This window comes from Coloeus monedula, assembly GCF_965178545.1.
Source record: "Coloeus monedula genome assembly, chromosome: 3".
Taxonomy (NCBI): domain Eukaryota; kingdom Metazoa; phylum Chordata; class Aves; order Passeriformes; family Corvidae; genus Coloeus; species Coloeus monedula.
In genome coordinates this window covers 56,483,144-56,505,658 of record NC_138783.1, presented here as the reverse complement: position 1 = coordinate 56,505,658, position 22,515 = coordinate 56,483,144, and the positions used below count along the sequence as shown (strand labels likewise).

Here is a 22,515-nt window from a genome sequence, read left to right as displayed (position 1 = left end):
CCTGTCTTCTTTAGCTCAGAGATTCTGTAGTCCCTAAAGCAGGAAGTAGTTGACCTGAAGTGCTGAATTGTTATAGAAGTCTTGAGGCTCTGTATAGCTGGAGAAACAGGCTTGCAGAGGCAGTTTTCTTCTCCCCACTTACCACAAAATATTTGCAGCTCTAGCAATAAAGACAGGAAAGTGGTAGGTAATTTATGTTTCATTTTGTGCTGCAGTGAAGGATGTGTGAATCCTCCAAAATGTTGTGGAGTTATTAAATTAAAGGATTTAGTGGGCTAGAGCAAGTAGTCCAAAAATTATTGCAGAAATAATGTGATTTAAAAGCATCTGTTTGGAAAAAAACCTGTTAGGCTTCTTACCTTTCTGAGTAATTGCTTGACTGTTCTCTACATTTTAAAAATTAAATATTTGCTACAGCTGGTTTTTTGGGGGCTTTTTAAGTGATTCTGTTTTCCAGTTCTTTTCTCTGGAGTGTCTTCATGTCCTCTAGACTTACAGCTAGAATGTAAAAATTTATCTCCCATGGAATTTAAACCAGCTCCAAAGCTGTCAAATGTCACAACTTTCACAAAAGATGGTTTGTTTTTCTCTTCCCCTAGAGATGCTTATAACTTTATTTTTGTACAAAGTCAGTAAATAATAACAAAAATTAATTTTCAAGATGCCTTTCAAGGTGATTACATTATGTAAACGAAAAGGAACGTATTATGTCAGTGGGGAAAAGAATACTTCCTTTCTCATCTGATCAAAGAATGGCTTGGGTTGGAAGGGACCTTAAGGATCATGTGGTTCCAAACCCCTGCCATAAGCAGGGACACGTTCCACTAGAAGGTGTAGCAAAATATGAAGTATATGTGATATCTCATGATTGTTCCTAGAAGAATACCATGTATGCCACTGAAGAAGGAGCAGGTACCCAGCAGTTCACGTCATTCTGAGCTGGCCTGCATTGACTGATGTGTATTCTCTGCCAACAGCAGTGTGTGTATTGTTGAGTCCAGACAAGTTCTCCCATTGATGTTAAGTGTTTTTTAAACATTTACAGCTCTAAATATCTCTAATACTAAAGGTAACTTTTTATAAAGTTACAAATTTTTTAGCATTTTTAAGTGTGGTGGGTTAACCTTGGTTGGGTGCCAGATGCCCACCCAACTGCTTTCACACTCTCCCTCCTCATCAGAGCAGTGGAAAAAAATAATGTGGAAAACATCATGGGTCGAGTTATAGGCAGTTTAATGAAAGAAAGCAAAGGTTGTGTGTGGAAGCAAAGCAAAAATATAGATTTAATTTCTACTTCCCATCAGCAGGAGATGTCCGGCCACTTTATGGGAAGCTGGGCCCCAGTACACATAGCAGCTGCTTCAGAAGAGAACTCCTTAGTAAGAAATGTCATTTTCCTTTCTCTTCAACTTTTATTGCTGAATATGAGACCTTATGGTACAGGATATCCCTTTGGTCAGCTGGGGTCAGCTGTCCTGGCTGTGTCCCTTCCCAGCCTCTTGCTCACTCTCAGCCTCCTGGCCCCTGCGGGTGTTGGAGAGTCAGCCTTGGTGCTGTGGGGGTGCTGCTCAGGCACTTCAGGAGCTGCTGTGGGGAAGGCTCAGCCCATCCCAGTCACATCCAGTGCACTGATACACACTGGTTTACACTGCCAGTTGAGAAATATATGCACAATGAATTAAAGGCTATAGAAGTTCTTATAGTTCTTATAATATATATTAAAGGCTATAGAAGTTCCCAGTAATAATGGTTTCACACTAACAAATTCAGTTCATGACAAACCAGTGAAATTTGTGTGGAGCATTTCTTCTTATATATATGTATTTTTTTAAATTGCAGCCTTAAGTGTAATTAAGAAAAACTAAAAAGCAAGCTTTAAAATACAATGGTCCTGAAACTTCTTTCAAGACCTTTTTTTTTTTTTTTTTTTTCTTCCCTGTGGAAGACAACTAAATTACACATGAATGGAGTCTGCTTTCACACATATCTTATGGAAAACCCAGTTATCCAGCTTCCTGTTGGGGAAGCTAGACAATGTTTGTGCTTCAGCCACTAACTGTTTTTGCAATTTGTCATGCCAGACAAATCTATAATTAAATCTTTGGGGCTTTTTATTTAATAACAGAATAGGTATGGCTTCACAAAGTCTGGGTGAGTTTCTTTGTGTTCACAAATAAGAGGCAGTCTTCTGAAAATCTCTAATTAAGAAAATACTAATGTAGCAGAGCTCAAAGTGCATGGAGCTAAGTTTATTTCTTAGCAAGTAAGCTCTCTAGGGAATGTTCTGAAGATGATGTTCTGAACTGCTAAGCTTATGTTGGTTTTTTCTTCCAAACAAAGGCAGAGTTATTTTTTAAGTTATATTTTTCAAATGCAAAATGAAATCTTACATTTTCTGGACTCAGTTGCCTTAAAACCTAGCCATGTCCTTGTTGTGCCTTGTGGTTATTAGTGTGCTTTTTAAAGAAATCATGTTGAAATAATGTTGAAATAACTTTGAGAATTGTTGGTTTAAAGCTATAGCAGAGCTTGCAGCTGAGTTTTGAGTCACAGTCTCCTGATCCTGAAGGTATTTTCACTTTACCGAGAGCTTTTATCGGGGCTAATGGTGATAACAGCTGTGGCTTTGATAAGCACCACCCTCAAGATGATGCACGGAAGCCAAGTTCAGGCTTTCTAAGGAAAGAACACTCAGGTTTGCCCTCTGCATCAATATTTCAAAGACCAGATCTTGAGGAAGGTGACTCGAACCAAATTGAATGGTGCAGGGCTGCTATAAAACCTTCCTTTACAACCTGGCGAGCGGGAGTAGAGTCCTGTGGCAGGTGGCCCTTTGGTGGCTCTTTTTGCCATTGCCATCACCTCCCAGCTGCAGAGCAGCCTGGCAGCTCCCAGCCCTATTCCTGCTTGCTGGGCTCCTGCTGCACAACTTGTTTCTGCCTCTGGCTTTGCTGCAGCTGCGTATCCTCTTGTTCTGCTTGTGGGAGCACAGTTCCCACTTGAACAGGTGGGGGACATCCAGCAGTGATTTTCCAGTGCAGGTGGGCAGGTATGTAATGTATTTGGAGAGGGAGCTGGAGGAGCACTTGTTGTGCAAAATAGGAGGAGGTAAAATGTAGTTAAAACTATCGAGCAAATACAGCAGAGCAGTAGTTCTGTGCAACTGGCAAAGGAAATACAATTGGCTGAAAGAATGATGATAAAAGTTTTTAAAAATCACCAGTTTTGTGGTTTAACTGATATATCTTTCAGTCTGCTCTGTGTAACCTTTTTTTTCCTGTGGCTTGCAGGAGAAACTGCTAAATTTTCCACTTGGGGGATGAGCAAGACTGCTTTTTTGCATGGACTGAGGAGAAAGACAGGTTTCTTTCCTGCATTTGCTTTGGGTTTTATAGCAATACTAGGGTTTCTAGGATTGCTGAACCTGCACAGCTCTTCTTTTTAACTTAATGCTGATTTTGTTTGGATTAAGCGTGATTTCAGAGTTCAGTTAAAACTAATTTCGTTCTCTTTGCTTGCAGGAAAGAGTGTTGGGAGGGTCAATTCAGCAGTTCAGTGTGAGCTAATTCTGCAGTTTAGTGCAACCATATGTTTAAACTATTGAACAGCAGCTGAACTGTGCACGATTCCCCTCTAAGCCAAAGGCAGTATATAGTCATTAACACATGGGCATGTGCAGTACATCCTCACAGCAGCTGCCTTTCAGTGCCCTTTGCAGCAGTTCCTTGATGGTTGTTTCCAAGCGTATTTGAACTGAAGGGAGGGGCAGGTCCTCTGAAAGGTGTTCTGCTATCTGGCATTTTCGGGTTTGCGCACTAAGGAAGGAAGAGACAGAGAAAAACGTTGAGGATTTGAGCCAGCTAGGTTTTCTAGGGAAGCAGTCCAAATGTTTTCCAGATTGCCACAAACTGTTAAATTGTTTACAGTAAATTTTAACTGGAAGATCCCCAATTGAGCCAGATGCCGTGGCTGTTTGTAGAGCAATCAGCAGAGTGGTGAAGTATCTGGGAATTGGAGTTTTAGAGATGGCAACATGTATTTGGAGGCAGAGTGCTGGCAGCTGTAACTTGATAAAGACATTTTGCAGGAGAAGGGGAGGAGAGGTTCATATTGAAGAGATGTAGCTGAGGTGCTGTAGGGTTTTTTGGTTGGGTGTTTTTTTTTTTTTTTTTTTTGAGGACTTGTAACGAAGAGTCTGCCTCTTTCTTTCTACCTCCTTAGCCGTGAGCAGTTTCATTGTGGAGTGAATTGACTGAGCTTGTAAATCATCCTTGCTTTTACCAGTAATTCAAGACCTAGGCCTTTCAGGGCATGGTAAAGATGTACCTTTTCTGTCTAACAAACTACTTTTTAAAATCCTCTTTTCTTGTCCCCATTAGCAAAGTGTGCATGATTTCTGCATCTTCAGATTGACAAGAACTATTTGGCTTTGTGTTGCCTGGACCTAAAAATCCCTATTACTTCTACTGTTCATTTCAAAACAGCTACAAGCATACCAGATTAGTTTTGTCAGGAAAATGAAGATTATGTAATTTTGAGACAGGTCTACTTGTTTTACTTTGAAAAATAATAGTTCAGAATTTAGAATTCCTCTTCTAAAATCTAAATTGAAATAGTGTCTAGCAAATAAATCCTTTTGTTGTGGAGAAATTTGAGGACTGAGGGAAATAAGAGCAGGAAAGGAAATTGCATTTTTGAAAATGGAAGTGAAAAAGGAGACTTTATCTGGCTTTAATTCAGGAGATAATACTCATGTTAAAATTAAAGGGCTGGGCTTTTTCTGTCTTGCTTAGTTTGCTGATGAGTCACTTTTCCTAGATCGCCTTCTCTAGTATTAGTAATGGACTTGTGAGGCGGCTGGTGCTTCCCCCGGAGCCCGGAACCGCTCTGTGGTTACTCATCCCTACCTCTATTTCAGATGCTGCCATCTCTCTGTGCTGTATCGACTGCAGTGTCAAAGGGTTGGCTCAGAGGCAGAGGCCTGTGGGTTGTCACCTGTGTGTCTTAGCTGAACTGACCCAAAGACTTTTCAGCCTATGTTTTTTCCCCTTGCTTGCTGTTTTTCAGGAGTATGTCCACCAGACTGCTGCCTATCCAGCCATTCCTATTGTTTAGTGCTTCTCTTGCAGACTCTGTGTTGCCTCCCTCTCTTTTTCCATGTGGGACTGATGTGTGTCACGTACATTTGCATGGTTCTTTACAGCTCTCTCTCCAAAATCTCACCTGCATCCCCATTTCTCCTGGCACGTTGCCTGATTTTTTGTTGATGTACCTTATCACTCTCCCAGTCTCAAACCTTGTCTCATGCCTGTGGTCGAGGTACCCTTACGTGCTCCGGACAACATGAAAGGACATCCAGGTTTTACTTCAGCCTAGTTTTAGACCTTTCTGTCACTGGAATAAGGCACAAGTATAAGCACCCTGGTATAAAAATCTTATGTGTTTTATCCACTTAGAAATTAAGATAAAGTGTCCCATATTGAGCTACAGCATGTAACTGAGCATGCATGGATGCACTTTTACCTGGACTTGGTCCTCAGGGAAGACCGTCCTCTTTAGTTCGGCTATTGCTTGTTCTCAAACTTGATGTTATCACTTGTGTTGGGCAGGAAACTGGGCAGATCAGAGATGTTCATGGTATGTGTATTAATAAGAAAATATTGAAAGTATGGTAGGAACCAATAATGGAGGGTTTTTTCTGTTCTGGGCACTAATTGATTGCATATGATGACCGTAGGTTGGAAAGGACTGCAAAATCTTGACATTTTTAACAACTGCAAAGCTGCAAACTTCTCTGCTCTTCCAGAATACATGAATTGTAATAAGGAAGTGTTCATTTCTTTGCAATAAATGGTAGGACAAGAGGAAACAACCTCAAGCTATACCTGGGGAGGTTTAGATTGGATTTTAGGAAACATTTTCTCACTGAAGTGGATGTCAAGCATTGGAACAGGCTGCCAAGGGTAATGACTGAGTCACCATCCCTGGAGGCATTTAAAACATGTGTAGGGACGCTCTGGGACATGGTTTAGTTGTGGCTTTGGCAATGATGGGTTAATGTTTGAAATTGATGACCTTTTCCAACTGAAATGATTCTGTGATTCTGTGGTTGGTTGTATGACTTTCTATCAATCAACCGCCTAAGGAGTACTGAGAGGGCCGTTTTACATGGCAAGGGGGTGGTGCTGTGACCCAAGTCCTGACCCACGTCCTCCTGAAAGGACAAGGATGGTGCAGAGGCTGCCTTGCTCACAAGGGTGAATGGGAATCTGCATTTAAGGATATTTGGTCGTGGGCCCTTTTCACTGCAAAAGGGGATGCTGAGTAAAAGGGGCAAGCAACAAACAACATACAGAGACCCAGACCTGGACAGACAAACCTCATGGAGGCAGGGACAAGAAACAAACTTTGTCAGCCACATTAATGGATAGGCTACTTATAACCTCATTTAACAGTCATAGACGATACCTCTATGGTATGAAGGTACGATTCCTTTTTGAGCTTAGCCTCAGATAAAACTCTTCCACCTTGTCCCCAGTGTGGACCAGGCACTGCCAGAGCCTGACTTTATCAGTGTCAGAATGCTTCCAGCAGAAATATCTGTAAACACATGTGAGCTTCATTAAAAATATCTGTGATGTCAAGCAGATGTTAAAATTTTTTACATGCTAATTGCATTAGGGCTTCACTTAACATGTTTAAAGTTGTGCATCAAATAAATAGAGAAAATAATTCGATTATATCACTCCTAGAATGCTAAAATTGGTCCTATTTTATCTTTACATTATTTGTTCTCACAAGCTTAGCCCAGAAGGTTTTAGTCATTTGCAATACTAAACTCAGAGAGGAAAACCTGGATTGGTTTTAATAAATTATTCACTTTTTGTCAATACAGAAAATAAAATGCATAGGAAATTGTTACTTATTGTTGAACTGCCATTTGTATCATCTGATGTTCTGTACTGGAGGAAGATATGTAGAATTGGAGTCTTCAGTTGTGGCTGGGGTGCCTGTCTGAGTATTAGACATGAAATTATCATATATTCATATGATTCATTGCTTATCCTTCAACATATATAGTTGAAGATGTCAACTTCAGAAAAATCTAATATCTGAACACATAATAATTGCAGCACTTTTCTTGAAATGCCAGGGTTTCAGGACTTAAAAATAGTTATAAATCATATTCTGTATTAATAATCTGAAACATTTCGTTATTTAACGCCAGCAAATGCACTTCTTAATGCCATTTCCATTCAGCTCATGCTCTTCTCTGTCTGCCTGTCTAGTCTTTATAAATGGGGACAGACTCACTTTGCTTTGACTGTGCTGGAGTAACACTGAGTGAAGAACAGTGGATTCATACGTGCAATGGAGGCTGTCATCCGCCTCCATGGAACGTGAGACAGTAGGGCTCCTTGCAATGAAACAAAACGTGCAGAATTTGCATGTTGTTCTTATCTTTGAGAATATATGACAGATTGTTTTGTGTAGCAACAGATTGTCATTTTTATTATTAGATAGTGTGTGTTTTTACTGGTGTGGACATTCTGGTAATATCCTATGTTGTTTGTGCTTGAGCACTGCCATCGAGTTGTTTTAGCAGGATGTGCACCACAGGGTGCTGAATTCCCTTAGTTCTCACAGAATTACAAAAACTTTTTAAATTTCAGTAGCTTGTAAGAATGTTAATCTCTTTTTGATCATCTGCTTGCTTCTTATATTACTGATATTCTTGCTTGGAAGAAAAGTCAAAAGAAATGCTACCTGAACCTCAGCAAGGTGCAGAAGTCCAAATGAGCACAAGAGGAGTAGGTGGGAGGCTATATTGTTACATTTATTAGTTTGTTTTGGATGAGATTTTTTCAGGATGTACTTACTTCTGTCATGTTTGGGATACTTAGCAAAATAAGGAAGCAAAGAAAAAACTTTGTGACCCATACCAGGTATCATGAAACTGGTTCTAGTACAGAATTACTGAGTAAGGAACTATGAGACCATTAGTCCTTGGCTTTCAGTTCCCTAGTATTTGACTGGGAACTTCTCTGACCAGTCAGAAAAAAGCTACAAAACTGTGCAGAGATGGAGAATTTGTGTTTCTTCCCTGCCAAAGCTTTGGGCAGTGGGCCTGCTCTCTTCCAGTGCCTCTCTGCTGGATGATACTGCAGAGAGAGAAGCAACCCAACTTTTCCTTTTTTGCAACAGCAAGGCTGACTCTTTACTTACTGGTCCCCTGTGTACATATAGCCAGGCACAAAAAGGAATTGAAACTTCCTCTCTCATCTGTAAAATAATTTCTTTAGAAATGCAAAGAATTCAAGCCCTAGCAGTGTTTCTGATTAATACTTGCTTCAAATCTTTGAAACATTTGTTTTGTGACAAAAGATTAATCACAGTAGATTATCAGTTCTAAAGGTCTTTGGTTTATTTTTTATTGCTGAAAATTGCATGTGTTTAAAAAACAATGAACATCTCTTCCTAGGAATGTACATACTGTCTTTATCTGTCTCCCTGTATCAGCTTGCTACATGTTGACAAGTCCTATGGAATTATTTCCAGTCTGTTTGAATGTTTTTTTCCCCCTTATTCAACTGTTAAGCACAATGTCAAATCAAAGCTGTGGTATGAAATGTGTTTTGCTGGGAAACGACCATGATGAATTTGATGCCGTGCTGGTTGCTTGCTGTATTTCAAGGCGGAAGAGCTATATTTGATCTTGGGGGTGGAAGAGAAAACCACAGTGTGCAGGCTGGTGGCTGCTCTGTTGCTAATTCACTGGCAGTTTTGGGGAAAAAATATCTGCATTCTCTCTTTATTTTTTTAGGCCAGATATTAGCATGAATTGTGGCTCTAGCTATTTCAACAAGAGTTCAGTGGAAAATTTAATTTTTGGAGAGTTGTGTATGGTTCTGAGCCATAACTTAAGTATTTTAATTCCTGGAAATCATAATAAAGAGTAGTAGGTAAAAACCACTTCTCCTTTAAATCAGTATCACCAGTGGCTCAGAATATCTATTGATTTTTTTCTTTATTCCTACCAGCAGTTTCAATTAAGATTCAGCAGGTCCACTCTGATAAAACTCTGCATAAAACACTGCCTGACATTCTTGGTTAATACCGCTTTTTAAATTCTGTTTAAGAAATGAACACTTAAAAGTAATTATATCTGTAACATGTTAAAACATCAATCTAAAAGGCTAGTTTAATAATGCCCAGTTTATTACTTTTGTTATGTGTTTTTGAGTGTATAATTACTGGAATGTATAAATTTATATATTTAATCAAATTTTTTCAGACACCAGCCCTGCAAAATTAAAAAGTCAATTATATTCCCCCAGACATACTGCTTTCTGAATATGACAGACGTTGAAAAAAAACCCAAATGCTGTATTTTCACTGCAAATACCAACAAATCATCTGGACAAAATGATTATGGGCTGTTTGTCTTTACCCTTTGTAATGCACTAAGCAAACTTCAGTGCTTCATACCCACGTGAACCATTTGCTAATTTGGTGTTTATGCCGTGTTTGTCAGTCTCTTTATTCATGTGGTTTTGGGAGGCCAACTCCAGATGTGCAGCAGCTGTTGTTCCACATAGGATTTTGTGACAATATTCCACATGGAAGCCCGGTGGAAGGAAGGTAACCTGAGGCTCTGTCATTCCCTGTGAAATCATGAAAGCTGCAGAAAAATAAATGAGAAGGGCAGCCATTAGGGAGAAGAGCAAGATGCATGTGTAGAATAAATGCTATTAATAAAAAGGTTTGCCTCCTGAGTCACCGTGCTTCCCATATAAATTTCCATATTGGCATGTGGCCATTGCTGTAATTATTTGCACTAAAAAGTAGTATCAGGGATGTAGTGTATTTTTAGCTCTCACTACAGCAGTAGAAACAAAAAAAAAAGTTAACATTTTACTGTAAAGCCAGTTTTCTAAAGACCATCTGAGATCTGTGAGATCTGTGGTTGTAATTTGGAAACCTTTGGCAAGAGATCTCAAAGTACAACACAAATACCTCTGAAATTTCAGAGAGATACATTTGTAGCTGATGGATTTGTTACTTGCTATGTATAGGTCTTTCTGAAGTCTTCTGCCATTTCACAAACAAACTTAGATAGTCCCTTTCCAATTCACTTGGTAGGCTTCCATTCTGTTTCCTAAGCAGGCAGTAAGTTTTTCTTTGCTTTCAAGATTTTGTGCTGGAGGACTTTACTTGTTAAATGTAACTTCACTGCCATCAACCTTTGGAGGGAGGCCTCTGAGAAGTGTATTAGCTGTCTTACACATTTGGTTTTTTACTGGTTTGGAAATTGGCAGGTTAACATAAAAGAGCTGAAATGCATATCCTGCATGGTGAGTGAAAAATGTTAAGAAATAAATTGCTGGTGTACTTTTGTCCAAAGAAGAATTAATTAAAGGAAGCTGCACTAAATGGGGTTGAAATTTCCTCTATTGTAATTTTAGAATGCTAGACCAGGCAGAGACCTTGAACATGAGTGGTGTCTGAAGTCCAAGACTGACAATTCATCGTTGAAGAGCTAATGTTCTTTGGCTGTTTACCTGAAGAAATGAAGGATATTGTAAATTTATGTTGTAAAGAGTAATGAATATAAAGCCCAGTGCAAGGAGGATTAATCATGAAGAAATGCCAGTGCTGAATGCCTGGCACTCCCTGAAAACATGACACCATCTGATGTATTTAAGTATTGTTAGGACTCTGTGCTGTAGCTGTAGTGAGAAGGACTCTGGAACAGCATTGCAAATCAAGTAACTGAATCTGGTGTACATGAAGTTGGTGCAGTGGCCTTGGAGGGGAAGAGAGTGACAAGAATTCCCAGGTTGTCTCGAGGAGCCCCTGTCTCATGAGCAGGAGCAGTATCAGTAAACAGGTTGAGCAGGAAATCTCCTTTATGTAAAGGAAAAATGGGGGGAGAAGTGAGATGAAAAATAGCTAGAATACAGGAGAGGGAGGACTGGAAAATTCCCCAGATCAAACCAATAGGAAACACGATGAACTGGAAAAAAAAAATAATTAAAGCCAAACTATTTAAAAATTTTTAAAGTTATTGAGACCAAAAAGAAAAATATTAAGCAATGGAGAAGTAGAGAAAAAGACAGATTTGTAGAAAAGATAGTGATTTAGTTTTGGCCTATGCCTCTTTGTGAAATGTGAGTTTAGAAGACCTTTGGTAACCAGATCAAGAAAATCTTTAAAGTCATTTAATTAGGTTGAAGGCCAAAAGATAAACTCCTGTGATAAGCAAAAAATGTTCACTGTTCATTTCCCTTCCAATTGATTTTCCTTCAAGCTAAGAAAGAAACATGCTACATTTGGACAGAAGGCAGCATTGATATAAAAATGTAGAATATGAGGCAGTGCTTGCTTAAGAGTGGTTAAAACTGCAGAACAAATGACAAGTCTGCAAAGATTCAAGACGAAACAAGTTTATGTCTGTGTATGAGAAAAAACTGCCCCCACCTACTGTCCAGCAATACCAGCTATGAAGGATGATTTGCTTTCCTTCCGGTTGCTACAACTAGAGAATTTATTTCTTAATTTAATACTTCCTTCAAATGTAATTTATTTAGGTTGTTCAGGTGTTAAATCAGAAACATGCTGAATTTAAACTTTTATCTTTTTGGTCATACATGATATCTTTACAAAAATAAATCAGTGATCTCAAACATTTACAGTTGTTTTTAAAGAACTGCCAGTTTTACCATTTTTATGTTTTACAGTAGTAAACATGCAGTTACTATTTGCATTAATGTCACCATGTTAATTTTTGTTTGGAAAGATGCAAGCATCACTGTACATTTATTGAGCTGTGTTGTACTGTGTTTAGTGGAAATTGACTCCTCTGCCTATGAGATACCCCTTTGGAAACAAAACAGCTTCACTGATAATTAAGACATTTAACAACGTAATTAATTCTATGTGCCATAAAACCATTTTGTCTGAAGGGTCATTGTCCTGTGCTTTTCTAGAGCTTGGTTTCTTGCATCTTCATTTCAAGTAGAAATTCTTGAGTGCTAAATCTGAAGTAAATGGAACACTCTCTCTACGTCATCATACAGAAGCTTTAAATTACATAGGGATGAGCGTGACAAGATGTCCTCAACCTCTGACCTTCTCAGAGTCTTTCCCAAAGAGAACTGAAGGTCACTTGTTGTCTGTGTGACAAGAGTCTTGATGGCACATGGATTTGAAGCTGGGTGGATTTTTCTGTCTTCACATCTTTAAAAGTGCTCTTAAAACTGTTATTTGTAATCTCTTACTGTACTGTAATGCCAAAAGAAAGGTCATGGAATTTTATGTTTTTACATTTGAATATCTAAGAGGAGGTCATGGGGTCAGCAGAGGTGGACAAAAAGCTTTTTCATCCCTCAGCTGAGTAAACTCTGAGATTCTGGGTTCGTTTGGGTGGGGCTTGATCTTTTTTTAAGCAAGGGCTATTTTTCAACCTGAGCATTAGGCTTTTGCAGTGAAATTTGTGTTCAGGCTTTGTTTTTAGTATCTTCTCTTCACAGTAGCTTGATTTTCAGCATTTCAGTATCTTCTGTAGCATATAGCACCCTAATAGTTTAGTGTCCTTAAGCAAAAATGAGTAGGAAGAACTTAATCCGGAAGAGTGCATCTGTTCTGCCTTGTGGATTGTTTGCAGCTGACCTTTGGTAACAGCTGGTTCATACTTGCAGATTTTTGGAATTCACTTCAAGTGTGTTTGAACTTTTTATTCTTGTTTTCTTTTTTATAGATTACAGATAGAAGAATCTTCTAAACCTGTAAGGTTATCGCAGCAGCTGGACAAAGCTGTAACCACGAACTATAAACCAGTGGCTAATCATCAATATAATGTAAGTAGCTTTTAGTATTTTCCCTCCTTTTCTTCAGGAGGAATTTTGCTTAGGACTCCAGGACTGCTCTGCTGCTGTCCAGCAGCTCTTTCACTCACAGTTGTCCACTGTCTTTGGAAATGCTCTATGTCATCTGCTTTCTCCTTGATTTTATCTTCTGGGGATCTTCTTTCTGTCTCAAGACCAGTATCACCCTTGGGGCTAAGGTCTGCCAATTGTTAAGTGTCTTGTGTTATCTGATGGAGTGCAGACCACCTTCACCCAACCCTTTTTAGTGGCTTTTTTACATTCTTCCTCTAATATTTTTTTTTTATTTAATTTTGACATTTGTGGATGAAAGGCAGTTCTGACTTTGTGCTATGAGATGTGGAAGCAGTCTTTTGAGCCAAATAACTTACCATCTGCAGGAGGGTAAAGGATTTGAAAAGAATCATTAGTTTCCAGTCCTTTGGAGGAACTGGCAACAAGTGGAAAAAAATAACAGCTGACAATTTTTCTCAGTTTCATACCTTCACAGTACATGTTATTGGCATCATTGGCACTGTCAATATTACACCCACACTGCTGTTCCAGATCAGTTGATGTACATGTAAACTATAATGTCCTTTTCCTTAAAGATCCTCTTTGAGTAGTTTGTACATATGCATATAGAATTGCTATTACTGCTGAATGTGAGGAACATTAAGTCATACTGAAAATGAATCACTGTGTTAGTCATTTAAACTTTCACACTTTTTATTAAGATTTTATTTACATAAAACAAGTGACAATATACTGGATGATATTTAAGCATTATTATGAAAGTCAGTCTATTGCCACAGAACCAGAAATAATAGTTTCTCTCTCATGGGACTGTTTTGTAGTAGTTACTGTTCAAAATCTGCTCTATACATCAATGGTCATACCAATATAACTATTGCAGCTGAGGGAATGATGTTTAACCAAAACAATCACACTGATGTATCCTGCTATGCCGATGCAATTTTGTATGAGTATATTGTTTTATGATGCTGCTGGTATTCTCCTTCTGTAGTTCTGGAATAAATATTTTATTATGGTTCAGGTTAGATGGCTGAAAGGATATATTACTGGGAGAAAAAGTCCATGTTGAATTTTTTTGCTGTTTTCAAGCAGAAACTGGTTTCTTAGAACCTGCTGCATTGCATGTAATCGTATGGCTGCTGTGTTGGAGACAGGATTTTCACAAGAAAGAAATAATAGTGTACAAGCTATCATATATGCTAATACATTTGGTCATCATGTGGGCAGTTTCTGAGAGAAGAATGAGTATCTACTAAATAAGACAGAAAGGCTTAACATTTCTTGAAGGAAAGAATATAAAATGGGGCTTAAGTGTGGCTTCTCCATGTACTTATAAATGAACATACAACAGGAAGGAGGAGGGAAATAAATTACATGTGGATGGGAAATAGCAATAGCTTGTTTGAACTCAAGGACTGGGAAACTGATGAGGTTATTTTTGCAAGAAATTATATTAAGCCTACATTTTTATTAGAAGAAATTGCAATTCCATTACAATGTATGCTAAGATTGTAACTTAAGCTTTTCTTCTCTGGGAAAGGGACCTCCATTATATCTATAAATATTAAATGTGTTTACAAAGTTGCAAGATTAATATTCTTGCAGCTAGAACCTTTCTGTGACTTAATTATTTTTCATAATACAGCAGAAAAGTATTTCAGTGGTTCTGGTTCCAGTTCAGCCCCTTCAGAGGCTTCTTTCAGTGGTTTCTTTGTGGTCCTCTCTTCCCACTGTCCTGTACTGTAGAGGTTGGTACCCATGCTCCAGGAGACAAGAAGACCTTTAAGAGTACTTTCAAGCATCTTCAGATGACCCTTTGGATTTATTCTCACTTCTCTATCACTTCTGTGCTAGCTGTCTACCAAAGCAGTTATATCAGCTTCAGTACTAATGATACCTTCAAGAAGGCATTTTTGGCAGCTTTTCAGCAAGCTTAGCAGCATCCCGGGAAGGTAAACAAAGAGAAACTGATATCAGTATAAAGTCTTCTGGTGATAAACTCACAACTTCTGTGCTAAACAGCTTGTTCTAAAATGGTCCTTCCTTGAAATCGAGGAGTATTTGAATGCTTTTTAAATTTAAAAACCACACAACTTTAAAGAAATCCAATTAGTTTACAGTGTAGGTGCATTCTATTACATGACTATTAAAAAGTGCTTTAAGCCTACTACATAAAAGATCCTGTTTGCAAAGAAAACAGGAAGGAAAAAAAGTGAAAGGCTGCATTGTAACTTGCTATGAGCAGTGTATTCACAAGACCAAAGAGAAGAAATCAACAACAGAAGACACCAGGCTTTTTCTTGTTTTTAGCACTTCACAATGTGCTCTGTTTTTAGACAACACTGGAAGCTGTTGCTGAAGTTAGAGGGAAATTCTGGAGTGTTGTTAATTAGAGAGCGGGCAACTGGGTTACCAGCTGCAAATAACTTTTCAATAAAGGGTGGGTTTGATATTCAGTTTTCTATGTGAATTGATTTTATACATTAATTAATTAAGAATATTAGAATATTCACATGGAATTTTTATAATAATTGTCTGTTGGACTTGCAGAAGAAGCAGATGTTTTGGACATGCTGTTGTTTATAGGAAGGCCAGTGTCATATGTTCCTACTCTCATGTCTGTGGTGTAGCAGTTTTGCTGTAGATCATGGCAACCAAGATGATGTACTGTCAAGCTGGTTTGCTTGATGTTACAGTTTGCTATGTTGCAAAGCTATTACTGTTTCAAAGATTTGTTCTTCTTTAAATGCAGTGGCTAAAGAGCTAAATAATTACACTAAACTGTGTTAGTGGATAAAAATCAATTGTGTGATGGCTTTGTGTGGTGAGATTGTAGCTTTTATAACACTACATGGAGTTAGAAAAGCAGGCAAGTATTTGGTTGCGCACACCCATTGTAGCTTTAAAGCAGAAGCAAGAGACTTCAAGCTACAGGTTGGGAACAATTGCTCTGCATCCAGTTTAATGATGTACATCATTTTCAGAATTTGAAAGAAGTAGTTGGCTGGCTGGAGACCTGGGAGCTATGGCAAAGGTGGTAATAGTCTTTAGCCACTTTGGGACAGCTACCAAGAGACAGGATATTTTCACTCCAAGAGTAGGAGGCAGCTAGCTGGCAAGGATAGATAGGAAGAAATAAATTATGCTATAAAACCAATCTTTCTTCTTAAAAATAAGATCTTTAGTATCCAGTAGAACTCTGCATTTTCATTTCTAGGCTTTTTAACTGCAGGTCTTCCTTTTGAGGGCCAGGTTTGAGCCATCAGAAGCAGAACAGTTCCCATACAGAATTATCCCACTTACAGCCAGGCACATGTCCCTTATTGATCACATGCATCTTTCCTGCTGTACATTGTGCCGCTGTGGATTCACCCACGCAGTTTGCCTGAAAGCACTTGGTGATTACATGACTTATATTACCTTCTGGATCACTTTTGTTGGTTCCAAGGAGCTGGATGGTCTTCTGCTCGAGGGTGGTATTGGGGGTGGATGGGGTGATATGCTGGCAGGTGTTGTGGTTGGTGCTCTGTGGGAATTGGGGTTTGTTTGGGGTGTGCTGGTCTGTGCAAATTTTGCTTCTGATGATGAATCAGAGGAAGTATTTTTGGAGGTGATAAAAGTTTCTGCAAAAATATATAGTCATCGGGTGCAGATTGTAGTGGTTAAGTAATTTTTAATGTACAGTTTGAAGTAGGATGATGTGTGGCAACAAGAAGCCTCTGCCTGCTTAGAAGGTTTGGGCTTTTGGGACTAGTGTAACTTCATGTATGCTACTTTGGTTTCTCCTGAAGAGAAACCATCCACATCCTCAAAGTGTGTCTTTGAAGATTGGTTGTATCTTTATGGAGTTGATGCCTTGAGTGCTGTTTCTGAGAAAATGAGGCAGTGTTCAAGGGCCATTGGGAGCATCCTTTGGGCAGGTGCTAGTTATGATTGTGGATGTAGCCATGTTGGCCTGTGGATTTTCCTGAGCATGGCAATTTGGAGGTTGTTAGACATTTGTCATTGTACCTCAGAAGCTGGTATCAACAGAGGTAGAGTGAGAATACCATCTCAGTTTGGGTTCCTGTACTATTATTAATTCTCCTTTCAGGTTTGGGTACCTGCAGGCTCTGTTTCTGCTTTTTTTTTTTTCTGCTTAAAGCAGACACACACATCTGAGAAGGTTATTGTGCTGAGGACAAAGTGCTTAGTTTATGTTCATAAAAGAACATTTGAATGTTCAAAAGAAAATTTTCCAGATGAAAAAGCACTGAGTCATTGAACAGTGTTTTATTAAATAGAAGAGGTTTTTTTTGTGGCTTAATATTCAGCACTGAGAATTATACAGCATTACATATGAATGTCTTTATAACGTGTTTTGTGACAGATTGAATATGAGAAGAAGAAGAAGGAAGATGGGAAACGAGCTCGAGCTGATAAACAGCAAGTGTTGGACATGCTTTTTTCAGCCTTTGAGAAACATCAGTATTACAACATTAAAGACCTGGTGGACATAACCAAACAGCCTGTGGTATGTACTGGAAGTCTTGTAAATACAACCATTTTCAGTAGTTACTACTGTGTGTATTTTACATATCCAAAAAATAGTTTAGTATATATTATATGCCTTAGAAACTCCTCTCTGAATATGTTTTACAACAAACTGAAATCACCATGTTTTAAGTTCAGCACTGTGTGACAGGGTAGGATACCAAACATTGCAATGAGTGTGCTTTTTCCTGACAGAGATGGTTTAAATAACCAAATGGTCTCTTTTTTATTTAGGTTTGCTTTAATACTAGGAACCAAATTCTGTAATGCTCTCCTGTCTCCCCTGCTACTTCTGTCCTCACTGAAGCCTAGTTCTCTTGGCAGTAGAGAGCTTGTGTGTGTGTGTGGTTGGCCTTTCTCTCAGCTTCTGAACTTTATTTTGGCACAGCAACAGGGGTTACTCTTTTCCTATATTTCGTGTAATTAGTATTAAATACAGGGATTATCCATGTTAGGAGTTCAGGCATTGTGTCAATGCCTTCAAAATCACTGAATTTCCTTTGTAAATAGGATAATTTTTAGGTTAAGAGTTTAGGTGGTTGATATTTAGGATTTATTTGGGGTTTTCTTTTAAACAGTGTTTTGATACACAAACAAAAAAAGCACCAAGACATCTGCATATGTGATGGTTTTGTTATCTTGCAGTGGCTGTCAGCCTCCTCATGTATGAACCATAACTTCCCAGTTCTTTCCCTTCTTCCCCTGTTGAAGCTTTCCTTGAGCAGACCAGGCAAGAGTGGGAGGGAGGCAGTGACATGTGAAGGACCTTTGGTGTTTTTGATGTTTTTCACTGCCAACTTCAATATCTATCCTCAACCCAGCTGCAGATTTCAGAAGACTTAAGGGGACTTAATTATGTTTGAGTCTAAATGGAGCAACAAGTCATAAATTGTTAGAGCTAAGGCAGAAGAAAGAACAGTAACAGCTGGATTATGGAAAAAAAAACTCTAAAAAAGGGGGGGAAATGAAGATGCTTACTAGTTTTGCTCACTTCACATTTAGAATTAAGTGTATCAGTGTCAGAGCATTTGTATAAGTGAACAGTCTGTTTGGTTAGGAGCTGCACAAAGATGTTACCCAATTCAAATCCATGTAGGTTCACTGGGTTCTAGTGCCTTGAAAGAAACTTGAAAGTTGAGTAACATATTTGTGTCTTCCATTCATTTATCTCATGAGTCAGCTCCTTATCTCTGTGGCAGAGAAGGTGTGTGGGTCATGGGAGCTGAGAAGGAGGAAGGAATAGGGGGAAGATACGGAGGAAGTGGCAAGAAAATTTTAGGTGGTTTTTTTTTTAGTAAGAGAAGTGTGGCAGTCACTACCTCGATTACTTTGAGTGCAAGTCTGTACAGATTTATCTCATCTAGCATGACATCAGCTTGCAGTAGTCACCCACAACTCCCACTTAAGCCACTGGAGAACTTGAAGTTACAAATAAATAAAGGTATTTTTCTTACATAATGGTAAATGTAAACAGTAAATTAAACCCTTGCTACAGAATATGTTGCATGTTACACAAGAAATTGCTGCCATCTTTATTTGTGTCATGAAATAATGAAACAAGTCTTTTCTGAATGTAAATTACTGCTGTACTAGGGAAACCTGGGTTTATTTGTTTTTCATTCTAATGCAAAATAACAATTTGCAGTAGTAGGTAAATCTTTTGCCACCTACCCAGATGAAAGTATTGAATGCTCCCTGGAAATATTGGAGTAATTCTAGACTTGGGCTTCATGGCTGTGAACATAATACAACTCTCTGTGAGCAACCAAATATTCGTGAAGAATGGAACCAGTATGGAACCAGTGGTCTAAGATGAACTGTATTTTTAAAAAATGGAGTAGATTGTTTGCATTTTTTCTTCTATTTTAGTTTTAAGTAATGGTTATCCTAAATACAGTTGAGGGGTTTATTTCCCCCTCAAAGTTTCAGAAGGATTTTCAGAGCTGGTAAGTTAACTTCTCAGAAATTTTTATCCTATAATTCCATAACACTTCATTTTTTATGGAAAACATCATGAGGGAAGGTGGAACAGAGCAGAGGATGCTTTAAATATACAAACACATCACCTACAGATGAGCTTCTGTGCTAGAATTATATGTACATAAACATACTGGATCCCTTTCTGAGAAAAAATTGTGGCCCCCTGATTAGCAATCGCCAGACTCTAAAATTCAGTATGTGGCATCACTGGGAGTAGTGTGGTGTTCCTCTCCATGGTATGCTATCAGAGCACTATGCTTCATGATATATAGGCCAGCCTGGTGCAGGTGAGAAGTCCTGGTTTCTAGAAGGAGAATTGATCCTGCAGGAAAAATCATAACGTCCCCTGAACTGATCTCTTCAAGCCACTTGCTCTCAGGTACAGTACAGCACAGCAGGATTATCCATGATTCATAACTGTCTAAAAACTCCAGCAGCTCGGTGTAGTCTGTGCACACAGTGTTGTTTTGGGGTTAATGGTCTCAGCTGCCCTCCCTAACACCCCTGCTGCCTGGTTGCCCCCCACAGCAGAGAGGGGGGAAAAAGGGATATGTTGCAAATCCTCAGCTGCTGCAGTTCATGGTTCCAGCTTGAAGTGCCCTTACCTGTGGCACAGACCTTGCCTTGCTCTTCCATTTGGGTTGGTTTTGTTCCATTTCATTATGCTCTTGGAAGCTTTGCCCTGAGAGAAGCAGAACTGCCTGGGTAATTAGGTCTGACAAGTAATTGAAATTTAAAATAGCCATCGTATAGCTGGGTGGGTGGGTTTGGGTGGGTGCTGTGGAAAGTTCAGCCACAGTGGTTCCACTCTGCCTGAGCTCAGCAGCAGCGTCACACCTTGTGACCCAGATTCCCAGGTACAGACTAGATCTGCCAGCCCAGGAGCTGCACATGAATATACCTCGTGGCACCGAGTGCAGTTATGGGGGATTTTTTCCATTTCTCTGTCCATGTGGTCTAGAGCAGATTTCAACCTTGCAGCCAGGTGTTTCTCCCACCCACTCTGCCATGCTTTGAAGTGTCTGTCGGTGGCACTGCCTCGTGTGCAAACCAGGCAGTGGATATGCAGGTGTACACATCTACACACAGCCATGCAGAAATGGCTTTCTCACCTGCTCCCAGCACCTTTTACACCGTGCGTGGTGCATCGCTGTGGTGGCGGGCGTGTGTCCCGGGTACCTGACGGAAATGATGACGGCATCTCTGCAACAGACGAGGTTTGCGAGAGGATGTCGGTGATCTGCTGCTGCCACCTGCTGGGCTTTGCATCCAGCGCCCCCCAAGGCTGAGGAGCCCCCCCTGCGCAGGGAACTCCGTGCTCCTGTGCCCAGCTGCTCAGCTGAAAGGAAACACGCTAAGGAACTGGTTCAGATACACATCTGTGACGGTCACCTTTCATACCTGGTAGACTGCTTTGTATATTTTTGATGTGTAGCTGAGATGGAGAGTAAGGATAAATTTCTCTAAAAGAGACTTCTTTTACTGACTGAGAGCATACTTTTTGTTTATGCATTTCCTAGCTTTCCATTTAGCAAAGGGGGGACGAGTGTAGGGAACAGACCTTAGGCAATCAACCTTTCTTATTTTCCTGTGTCTTCAACACTTATTTGCTGCTTTTAATGGCCTGGAGTATGTTGATATTTGCACTTAGTGGAACTGTAGATGAAGAAAATACAAGCTTTCCAACAACTCCAGTTCAATGTAAGCACTCCAATAGGATTAAATTGCTCAAACTAAAGCAATTATGAATTTAATGTGGGGATTCTGAAACTGTGGTCGGTGGTTGCCATGACAATCCACTCATATCAGTCACAATTAATAATTAAACAAAAAAGCAGGCTCTTGTGACTCTTAAGAAAATTACTGGTGTTTATTATAAAGAGTGAAGGAGGGGAATATCAGTGAGTTGTGTTTTGTCAAAGATTATACTACTGGTATAATAGCTGTACTTGTTTTGGTTTTTTTCTTTCTCTTCCAAGCCTTAATATTTTAATGTATTAGAAAATTCTCAGACACATACTCAACGCTCCTCTAAAAATGAGGCTGTAATAAAATGCTTAAAGCTTTGGAAAATGGCAGGAAAATCAACAGCTTGAGGCTTTGGCAAAGTCTGAATAAGACAAGGAGTTTCAAGATAATCCCAGTCCAAGCAAGAAGAAAGGTCAAGAGCTTTTAGCTCAATTGTAGGAATTCCAGCAGGAGGAAGATGTGTGAGATAATACTTCCCAAGAGGTGCTGGTAACTTCATTTCAGCAGTCCCTGGAGCATCCATCTCACCATACTTGCTTCTCAGAGGGACTGCCTGGGAGCCATCACCCCTGGGGCTCGGGTGCTCCCTGCTGCATCCCTGGGGCTTGCCCTAATCCCTGCTGGTGCCTGAGGGTTGAAGTCTATCCCAGAGTCCTTCCCACACCAGTTAGTGCCCATCAGCCAGCAGGGCTGTCTGCCCCCTAGGAACTGAGTCCATGTGATTGAGCAGGTGTGTAGGAACTGTAGCATTTGGCTGCCTGTTTAATTTGAATTTTGTTTCCTTTCAGATATACTTGAAGGAAATTTTGAGAGAAATAGGCATCTACAATGTGAAGGGGACCCACAAAAACACATGGGAGCTGAAGCCAGAATACAGACATTACCAAGGAGAAGAAAAAAGTGATTAATAAAAACATTGATGGAATAAGAGTAATTGCACTGAGGGAACTGTGGTGTTTACAGACAGGACTGAGCACAGTGCAATTCTGCAAGGATAAAGAAAAATTAAAGCAGCTGATACTTTGTAATTTTCTGTAGCTTTTTTCCCCAAGGAATATTTCTTGTATGTTTCTAAATATGCTTTGTCTTTTGACTGGAAAAGTTTATAGAATAAACTTGTATTAGATTTATCTTTATTAGAAATCTTTTGAGTTCTCCTCTCACTTTTTCTTGGTAGCTTTGTGGCTTTTCCAAGCCATGGTAACTTTGATGGAAAATGTGTCTTAGAGGAACCCATAACTTTGTGGGTTTGCATTCCAGTATAACCAGGTTTATACCCTCAGTTCTGTTGGGATCTGTCAGGTCTTCATCTGGAAGTCTGCAAAGGTGCACAACCCTTTGTGCAGTGTTT

The 22,515-nt window shown here is 39.4% G+C and overlaps 1 protein-coding gene across 2 annotated transcripts in view; it reads left to right on the top strand.

Annotated features, from left to right (window-relative positions):
- The window catches only part of GTF2F2 (general transcription factor IIF subunit 2), an 80,966-nt gene extending 58,878 nt beyond the window's left edge, over window positions 1–22,088 (top strand). The window contains exons 7-9 of one of the 2 annotated variants that reach the window (XM_082278393.1): window positions 12,761–12,860; window positions 17,272–17,415; window positions 21,953–22,088. In XM_082278393.1, the coding sequence (XP_082134519.1) occupies window positions 12,761–12,860; window positions 17,272–17,415; window positions 21,953–22,072 (364 nt within the window). In that variant the 3' untranslated portion in view covers window positions 22,073–22,088. Of the gene's footprint in view, window positions 1–12,760; window positions 12,861–17,271; window positions 20,168–21,952 lie in introns of those variants that run through there. The other variant, XM_082278392.1, reaches the window with a different exon arrangement.
- The last annotated feature ends 427 nt before the right edge of the window (window positions 22,089–22,515 follow it).